At 42.0% G+C, this 10,454-nt stretch overlaps 1 protein-coding gene and 1 long non-coding RNA gene across 3 annotated transcripts in view; one reads left to right on the top strand and one right to left on the bottom strand.

Moving 5' to 3' along the window:
* Positions 1–5,949, bottom strand: part of LOC111268036 (uncharacterized) — a 91,260-nt gene extending 85,311 nt beyond the window's left edge. For both annotated transcript variants that reach the window (XM_022846724.2, XM_022846725.2), the window contains exon 1: positions 5,684–5,949. In XM_022846724.2, coding sequence (XP_022702459.1) covers positions 5,684–5,698 — 15 coding nt within the window. In that variant the 5' untranslated portion in view covers positions 5,699–5,949. The remainder of the gene's footprint in view (positions 1–5,683) is intronic.
* A 94-nt stretch (positions 5,950–6,043) lies between these two features.
* Positions 6,044–7,898, top strand: LOC111268035 (uncharacterized). Its single transcript, XR_002684975.2, has 2 exons — positions 6,044–7,233; positions 7,763–7,898. It is a non-coding gene; the product is annotated as an uncharacterized LOC111268035 (long non-coding RNA).
* The last annotated feature ends 2,556 nt before the right edge of the window (positions 7,899–10,454 follow it).

The raw sequence follows: 10,454 nt of genomic DNA, 5'->3' as shown, positions 1-10,454 counted from the left end.
ATATATATATATAATATATCTATCTGGAAGCAAACAGGAATTGAGAATGTGTTTTTCTGTGTTTAACTGAAAATACTGCTCCTCTCCGTGTGTGTTGTTTGATGCAATAAAGTCAAAGGTAGCCGATAACCCCGTTCACGCCAGACTTTCGCTCTTCTGGTAACGAGACTTGGCATCGTTCAAAAACAATGAACCGCTAGCTACTACAGTGTTCTTCGAAAATAACAAAGTTATCAAAACGTTGTTGTTTCTATTGAAACATATAGAAAAACAACAAGAAAATGACAAGATCAAATCAAAATCGGTTCAAGATCCTTGACGCTAGCAGGGGCAGCTGCATGTGAGTGTGAGGGTGTGTGTGTGTGTGTGTGTGTGTGTATGAGCATGTGTTTGTTTGTGTGTTTGCGTTGGTGTGTCTGCGTGTGTGTGTGTGTGTAACCATTCAATCATCGTTGTGCTATGCTGTGCTGTGCTGCCGACGGAATCGTGAGCAGTTTTTTTTACTTATCTTGCCCTCTTTCTTTCATTCTTTCTTTGTGCCTAGCTCCTTCGTTGAACGTTTTCTCTGTTCGATTAACACCGTTACTATTGCGACTGCTGTAGCAGCAGCGGCAGCAGCAGCGCCGTCAAAAAACCCAAGCTTCAATTGCTTCGGCCGCGTGCACCCAACGCTGCTCTTGGCGACGCTCGCTTGGTCGCGCTTGATCGCGCTCAAAGGCCACCGTCAAACGCATCGACAGTTATGTCCGTTCACTGCTATGCTAATTTCAACCCAAATATAAACAGCAATATTAGAAGCGTTTAACATTCTCTAAAATTAGAATTTTTTCTCTTATTCATCGTCCGTTATTCTTCCCGGTACGATTCCAGTGGCTACCGTCGTAGCGTCGCCCAATCGAAACTTGATAAATTCTTCAAATGAACACTTTCAGCAAATATATGACTATACGCAATTCTCTATCTATGTGGACCAGAGCGATGTGACAATTTGCAGTTCTTTCAATGAATTGATTCAAGAAGCTTGTATGTGCATATATTGCCCACATACTAGCACCCCCCGCCCTGTTAGCGTCTCAGCAGCCCTCCGATGGAATCGAAAGCTTTGCAAGTAATCCTAAAGGAAGACGATACGCTGTTGTTTTAATTATTAATCTAACTAGAAAAACGCTGTTCAGGGGAACTGAATCGGGTCGGGTAAACTAGAAACGTAAAAACGTGAAATATTCAACTATATCGCACAGTAGGCACCGGATGATATAGAATACAAAGGGCAATAGTTTTCTTATGGATATCGTATAAGGGGAGTGAGTGCGTATTGTGGCAAAGAAGTCTCATTTCGTCAGATCGAAAAGGGGCTAAAAAGATAGTAAACCACTGCGTGTTCTTTATATGCGGTGCCGAATGATAGAAATTTGCATACAGTGTGCATCCATATCTGTGGCCGGCACGTAGTTTTACTTTCTATCTATCATATCATATCAAAAAAAAAAAAAAAGAAACAAATGTCGGACAAGCCCTTGTTCAGATCTAGAAAGTAAATGGAAAGAAAAACTATTGACGCGCTATGCGTGGGCGAAAGAACGTCACTGTTATAATAACCAGTGTAGCTTGACTATTATATATGAGACTACGAGAATGAGCCAAACAGAGTTTCCTCCGAAAAGCCCCTATCAACGGTAGCAGCTTTTAATAGGACTCCAGTGCTGGTTGTCTAATAGAGCTTTTACTATCTTTATGAATCTTACAATAAATATGACGAAGCACTCGTTCCCTTGCCAGCAAACGATTTCATTGTGAAGCGAGACTCCCGATAAGAGGGAGGGGGCAAACATTTATCTGGTTGCATATATATATGTATGAATTTAGCACAAAAAATATATAGCAGAAGGATGCAAATGCATGAATGACTCGTAAAGGGAGTTGTTTTCTGTGCTGAGCGAGGATTTATTCAATGAGAAGTGAGAGAAAAAAGCGAAATCATAACTCGACACGCCCCAATGAAAGAACGGAGCTTTGAAACTGCGGCAAAACTCCAGCCACAGTAGCGGCCGATACGTTTGCCAAGGTTGCCAAAGTCCGGCCGATTGTCAGCCGGACAAAATGACAGATTCTAAGCCAAAGCCCAAAATCACTAGTGCTATATAAAGTGATTATATAGCAGAGTGAAGCTAAACTTGCTAGCCATGTCTGAACACAGATTCATAACACACACACAAACAGCTATATATGGTATAGCAGCATTGGATTACGAGAAGCGTCTTCCACAAAATAGAAAGCAATGTAGAAGAACACGCTTGGGGTACAACGGTCGAGATCTAAGTGATACAATATAATATGCAACGAAGATGCTCTACTAACGACAATAGCAGGACGCTGGATGATGATGATCATAATGAGCAAGAGGCCAACATCAAATGAAGGACAAATTACTATGTGGATGTGTGCAGGTGGAAATTTAGGCGGGCAATCGCCGCCGGCCAAATTCGGCCCTGGGAAAAACACGATCTTTACAGATGTTGCAGACAGATACTGGGTATCTTATTGGTGAGGACGTTTATTTGAAGTTCTCATCGCGGCAGCACATTGTTGTAAGAGGGAGGAAGCGAAGGAGGGAGTACGCAGTAATCCATTAAAGTCGTGATACATATTGCACTATGAGTAGACCCCTGTTCTGTTAGATCAACAAGGATTCAGGAGTCGCAACCTTCTAAACGGGTGGGTGCCTTTCGTTGTGTTTCCGCAACCATGCGAACGATTAGTGATGGATCGATCGCCTAAATAGGTTAGTTGTCAGATCGGTGAGGGACGAGCCAAAAGGCCGGTTATCTAATGCTCTTGGCAATTCCGTCAGGTTGCAGGTGTAACAAGCGAGCCATAAAGGGATTCAGACATATAACTGAATAACTAGAGATACCTGCCGTAGCCTACAAAAGAAAAATTATCGAAAAGACACAGTTAGCAATTTGTCATTGTTATCCGTTTCGAAATTGATTTTAGCGGCTATTTTTAGCCACGAGTTCACAATCGTGTCGCCGCTTTTGTAGCTTTTACGATCATAAGCAGATACGATCAATGCCAGCATCACTGGAGGTTCAATTCAGAATTCTATTCATGGAGATCTCAAACCGCGAGGCTCTAGAGTGTAAACAAAATGCGTAAAATCGTTAAGTTTCAATTGTAACAAGAAATTTTCAAATCTGAACAAAACGAAAAATATTTGACCATTAGATAATTATTCGTTAAGCCAATGGTAACAACAGGGAACTTCAGCTTGTTTAGTCAGTGGCCAGCAATTATATATTCCGTTTGACAATGGCCGTATTGTCAGTTGGGTCGCATGCAACGAAGTAGGATAAAACGCCAACTATAACAAATTACGATACCCATCCAATTATTCCGTCGATGTTTGCCCATAAAGGATTCCTTTGGTCGTCAAGCCGCATTTTTGCTCCGTAGTGTTTTCGATAAGGAGATCTACACATCTAGACTGTAAGACGTTAGAAAACCGTTACCGGCCTTCGTTCAACGCGTCTACACAAGCATCCAGTGCCGATCTCTAACGTTCCATTTAATAATAATGACAATTGTTATGATCTTAATGAATTAATAAAAATACTAGAGATGACGTAAATACGTTCAAATCTAGAGAGTGTGCGTACGGTAAGAGTGAGCTACGAGCTCCTATTTTAAATTGTGTTAGAATTTATTGCGTAGATACGAATCGTGGTGTTTTCGTTTATATCCGGTGAAAATTCATTCGGATTGAGGCCACCGCGTAAATTTCTCAGGTATATTCTACTATGTCAGATAGTAATCAGAGTGAAATAAAGTGGCAATAACTAGTTCAATAAATAAAATGATGACTTCGTTGTGTGCCCTCATATGGTTTTGATTGTTACAAATGAGATAGCGAGTAACATTTATTATAATAGTATCTACTCTTATTGCAACAGCTTTGCAAGCCTTCTTCATTCAGGCCCTATTATGACGTTATAAGCTATTGACATCGACGTTGATGATGATCCTAACAGAAAAATGGGCTGATCAGATGCATCGTTGTGAAATAGTAAAGATTAAACATAAATTGCCTTTGACCTCCCCATCAGTTGCTCATCTTTTGTCGTACCGTAGCATCGTATTAAATGTCAGTGGCCGTATTTAGTCTTATTTTGTAACAAGCTCCACTTTAAGTCAGTAGACGTGTATGATATGGATAATTTTTATCGAACAAACAACTTCTCTCGCTCTAAGATAGTGTCTCATTGACGATTAGGGTGAGACGTTCATTGCCATTGCAAGTTCTGTCGCTTTGAAGGTACAGATGCGAAATTAGGCTCAAGTTTCGGCCCAGCTGCAGAAGATGCCAAATGACCCGATTATTAATTCATATGTCATTTTCCTGTTGCAAACGTCTCGCATGTTTATCATCGTCCTTCGTTACCATGTCGCTATAACGATCTTTCTTACTCAATTAGAGTGGTCCTCTGCCCCCCCCCCCCCCCCCAACGTTTCGACGACATTAAAGACGCTACAAACGTTGAACTACGTAGTGCTCGTAAGTAGATTGATATTAGATAAATCCCTGGATGGCAAATGGGAGTTTTGTGGTTTGAGTTTTCAATCTGTGTTGTACGAATTTTGTTGTGGAGAAAGGCACAAAAGCCAAAAGCTAGCTTATACAACAGCAGTTAGCAGAGAACCAGTAGGGAAAAGAAGTGTATAGAAGAGTGGCAGCCTCCATTGGGCTATAGCCCATGTTGATGACAGGTGGTCGTTGGTGAGACAATTACCAATACCTATGACAGCTTATCTAAGGGTCACGTTCATAGCTCGTAACGTCAAGAACCAATTGATTTGGTTTTGTACAGCCTATCTTGATTTTCAGTGACCGAAACCGTGCCATGCTTTCGGGTCGATTTAGCCGAGCTTAGAAAGTTCAGACTACGAATAGTCTCTCACGATCGACCGGGACCTTTACGTCAACACCGTGTGCAGGTTTATGTTCTCCTACCATTAGAATATTGTGCTTGAAGGCCAAAATTCGTTAACCTTTCTAATAAACTATATTTTTACTGATAGCTTTGGTAATACAGGTTGGAGCTTTTTTCCTTGAATTTGAACTTCTGCGTTTTTTTGGATAACCCAATAGGGAAAACAGGCTTTATTTGGAAAACCGGTGAAACAACTGTAGCCTCCAAGTTTCTTCAATGTAAATTTCACTATTCAAAGCGGCTTCGAGTTGTTTAAAAGATGTATCCTCAAGATCTGACTACTTAACGCATTTAATAGAAAGTAACGTTTTCTCATACGATTTCTACAAGGCCGGGTTTGTTTACACGGAAGAGCTCAGCGCATCTTAATCCATTTGGTCCTTGGTTAAAATGGCGCACTCGACAAAGCTGCGTGAGAATTCAAAAAATGAATGTACACTAAGCTAAATAAACACAAAAAAAGAGTGCTCATGTATATTTCGGACACCCTTAAATATTGCCTTTTCGTCATCGAAGTTTTCTGTCGATTTTCTGCGGAAAAATGTTCGCTGATCAGTGTCACAATACAGTGCCAATCAATTGTAATGAATGCTTCCTAATTTCTAGGAATTCTACGATCTCAGTAAACACCAATCCAACAAAACGACCCCCTTCCTCTCTCTCTATCTCTCTACACTCATCCTATAACTCACCATCCCGAGTGTCATTGTGTTTTGATGTTCCGTAGGCAGTTTGACTGTTTTGAGGTGCCGCTCGCTTGCAGCGCGGCACTCAGCAGACGTGCACCTGACGCCAAGAGAAATCGGCGCTTCGTTACTTCAGCGTGCTGCCCTCAGTTCAACTTCGGGCAGGGAACGCAGTACAATCGGAGAAATTTAATAGTTTTTACTGCTTCACTTAATAACGTTGAAGTCCACAATGACATGTACTGTTGAATGGTAATAGGGCCGTAACGCGAAGTCGTTCAGACGAACAAGTAAGTATGTATATATATATATATGTATGTATATATATGTGTATATATATATATATGTATATATATCCAATGTAGGCAGTCCGCAGACGGTTCAGCTAGGTGTTTTTCGTAGCATATATTTGAGGCAATATAAGCTTGATTTCTTCGAATCTTTCTATTGTTTCAATATTGTTATTATCACATAGTCCGAATGGTTGATCCAAGGAGATCACTATAAGGAGTCACTCAAAGCAAGCACACAGTTTGACATAATGAACAAATAAATCATTGGCAGTTTTCAAATAGTAGCCAGAGGTGAAACGGTCAAGGCTGTTTGTTCCCTTTCTCCGAAGGTGGTCCGTAGGAGCAAGTAGGCAACTTCTCAAGAAACTGATCTCCCGAAAAACACTTATGTATTGATAGACGACAATATTTCCGCTCACCGATGCTCACCATAGACCGTAGAAAATATAATCACCCAACGTACATATGCATCGATATGTATATATACGTACAGTATTCGCGCACCACAGATACACTCACAGATCTTGGATCACCTAATTCAGCCTATTGCTCCAATCCAGTTGATTGCTCCTTTTAACGATTACGATTCTTTATAGTAGTTTGGCCCACGATCGGCCAGTGAGCAAATGATACTGTCACTCAGAATACGCGCCGGTACGTGATACGGACGTTGTGCGCCGTCAGCGTTCGAACAGCAACTGAAGTGTTCCAGAAGTGTGCACAAAAGCTGTCGCAGCACGTGACCGAGCGAGTAGATGTGAGCTCCGCCCACCTGTTCTCTCGCCAGCAGGGCTACCAATCGGCGTGCGTCTCGGCAAGAAGTCAACCCGTCACGGGGCGGAACCAACTGAGAAAACGCGGCAAGCGCTCCGGCGGCTCACGGGCCTGCTGAAGCTCGTGATACGTGCCGGCTTTTGTTCGACGGCGCTGGCTGGGTTTTGGATCGTCCGTCAGCGAATAATCGGCGGACGGTACAACGGCGTAACAATAACAACAACAACAACAACAACAGCAGCAGCATCCAGGGATGAGCTGAATTTACAACGAATCAAAAAGGCGACGTACAACCGGCCAACTCCGTTTGCATTGGCGGGTCACAATCGAGATCAACTTTTGTCCTGACGCACTAGTGACAGCAGCAGCGGCAGCAGAAGTGGCAGCAGAAGTGGCTGATCATGGAAAAACAACCCCAGCGACAGGAAAGGCAGCGCCATTGACGCTTGCGGCCATCTGGTACCTAGCGCTTGTCGCCTGCTGTTAATGGTTGGTAGTCATGGTACAGCTATCGATTGTTGGCATGACATTTCTCTTTCTGAAGTTTTTTTATTCGGTATTTTCATCTGTTGCCGTTCCTCTTTGGTGCCCCACTCGATATCTTCTGTGATAGTCACTTGCGTAATGACAAACGAGTAGATTTCAATATGTACTATTTACTAATGAATCAGTAGGAAAGTTGTATATGAGTTACTTATATGATTAAATAAGAAAGTAGGAAAGTACAAATGATCAAGTAGTTACGAAAGTTAACCTTATTGTACGCACATTGAAAAATACCATAGATATGTTTAATAAATACATATACACAAGAGTCCAGCACGCTAACATGCAGCACCAAAGCTTAGGTGGTCTAGTATGAACACTTCCTATCCTAATCAAAGTTTACGTACAATGGAACTTCGTATGACAAAGTACGAAATACGTACGTATGACAAAGAATAATAGTTTGTCCAAATATTGTTGCTTCATGTCCTGCTTTCAGACCTAATATATATTTGTTTTTCTCGATTTTTAGGCCCCTGAACCGGCTTCACGCTGCCATAGCAATAGGTAATGTGCTAAGTATTGAAGTTGGTATATCGAACAATGAAGTTTTCTCCGCCCTAAGCCGGAGCGAAATCGTGTCAAAATAAAACCTAAACGGGGCAAAATGCATTGTTTTTTTTGTAGAGTATTCGTTATTAAAAATTGTACATTTATTATATAAAGCTATTGGATCTGCCGTATACTGAGCAAGATATTAGCTCTTATTATATGAGCTAAATATTATAGAGTAATACAACTGCACGCATATTCTAATCTATCGATGAATCGCATTAAGTTTTCTGGGACAAATTGAAACCATACGACTTTCTTTAGCCAGCAAGACAATGCCAATGACAAAGCTTACTTTTCGCGTACTTTCTCGTTTTATAAATTATCATTTTTACAATCGTTTTGCTTAAACCGTGCTCTGTACGGACGCAAATTCAGTGTTATATAATTAGAAACTAGTCGCTAAAATATGAATATGTTTTTGGATTGGTTTACGCGTCTTTTGCTCATAATTCCTATGATCCTACTTCACGTATAATTAGATAAATCTGGCGCCGTCAACAGCTCGCCAGGAAAATCGCACAGCTGACAGGATTCAAATGTCTTCTATTGGTTTAGAAACAGCGTTTATACTTTCCGCCACACCTCACAACCGACCGATCATTTGGGTCTCTTACATATATCAGCTAAGTACGTGAAACGAAGTTCGTATCCGGAAGAGCACCTGTTGTTAGCACTAACAGCGACATCACCCGCGCTCCATTATCCCTTGTGAGTCTCTAATCTTCTGTATATCTGTTTTCCCCGCCCGCTGCATTTGTTTTTTTTTTTTTTTTTTTTTTTTTTGCAAACGTAAAACACGCTTCTTTTTCTGATTCGTCCCTTTTTAGTGTATCTTTGCTTTGTTGTCGTCTACGACTACGGCAACAACAAGAACAACAATGGCGACAACAGTCGCCTTTCCCGCCGCTGCTGTCACCGAGTTCAGCGTCATGATGGACTGTACTATTATTCAAGACAAAGCCATCTTGTTACGATTTAAGGAGCTATCCGCAAGCGGCCGAAGCCATCGTCCACAGCGTCACCAGTTAACTTTTAATGCATGTGCTTGCGTCTGTGTGTCGAGATAAAGCAGAAACAAGTTGGAGAATATAAATCCAGATGACCAGTGCTAGTGGATCTTTTTCCACTTGGTGATGATGCTCGCTTAGAACTATTACATCTGCTACTAGTAGAACTAGCCTAGACTGTTTCTTGCGCCGTTGTGGCACCACTGATGGCCGGTCAAATCGGACTAGCTGGACTTGGAGCAGTCGCAACTGTTCCAAAGCCACGGCTACGACGAGCAACAGTGGCACGAGATCGTGAGAACACGGTGACATCGTAAGTGGGACCCGGCCAACGCAGCGGTAAAGGGTGGGGTAAGTAATAATAATAATAATAAGTGTTGGACATCGTTGACTGGCTGACTGACAGGGAAACGACGAACGCTCACCGGTCGCCAGACGCCCGCGTTTGGACAAGCGACTAGCGTTTTTCTTTTCGGTTTGATGTCACAAGCGGACAGAGCAGTGAAGGAACGTGTTGAACGGATAGCAGCATCTTCGCGCACGAAGGTGTGAGGCTGGTAAATCGTGAGAGACGAGCGGTCGACGCGAGGCCCACAATAATGGCATCGACAACAAGCACCGCATGCCATTCATGAGAGTACGCGCGTGGACTATAAATGGATTTTTTTTTGTTGATCTTCTTTTTCGTTTTTCCGCTCATGATTTTGCCGCACTTTGGGAAGGCCTAGCTTTTGCTTATTCCCGGAGCTGTGGGATGAGCCTGCGTGTGTTGTAGAGGGCAAATGCTTGTCCTCAGAGGGCTGGCGCCGACCGCCAGTTAAGCGCTGAGTACCTGTTCAAGTATATAAATTATTTTTTTATAAGTAATTGTTAATATACCGAATTAGTACTTGAATTACGTCTCCGTGTATCGTTTGCCCGCTCTCGGATAGTCGATTTTGCTTACGCTCAGCAATCTGTAATAACATGACAAATAGAATGATGGCACATCACACATTGCCATAAGTATAGCTATACAGCAGAAGGGAAATTTATAACGCATCTGCGTGAAAAGTATCTCTCATTAAAATGCAATAGCCGCTTAAATTAATCAGAACAAGAATATACGTTATGTACTGTTTTCTGCGTCCACGAATTAGAATATCGGACCCATACACAAAAGTCCGACGTCTGCCACCTAGTTTACAGCGTAACTTTCTAATCAGTTATAAGTGACAGCATTCGTAATGCCTAGGCATATTTTGCAGGCTTCGGCACAAAGAGGCGTTTGTCATATACAAGAATCGTCCTAAACTGGGTTTTCCTCGTACAATCAATGGCGGTTGTAGCAGAAGCGTAATTTACTATATATCTTACTAGCATCGACCCATTCATTTGCTGCCCATTTAGCAATAGCAACGTATCGTCCATTCATCGTTCGATTGCGGGGGAGCAATTTTCTATTCGTGGCTATTCAACTCGAAATCGCTTTACTTCTCTATCATTGTTGTCGTCGTTGTAGTCCGATTCACTTCGGGTGGTCGCCGGACATTTTGGTTCCTCTGCAAGCGGACCTAACTCGCTTTATTTCTATTTACTACTTAATATGTGGACGTCAAGACA

The sequence above is a fragment of the Varroa jacobsoni genome, unplaced genomic scaffold, assembly GCF_002532875.2.
Source record: "Varroa jacobsoni isolate VJ856 unplaced genomic scaffold, vjacob_1.0 scaffold_1249, whole genome shotgun sequence".
Classification (NCBI taxonomy): domain Eukaryota; kingdom Metazoa; phylum Arthropoda; class Arachnida; order Mesostigmata; family Varroidae; genus Varroa; species Varroa jacobsoni.
Note: the sequence above shows the minus strand (reverse complement) of the source record. Positions and strands in the feature narration are given on the sequence as shown.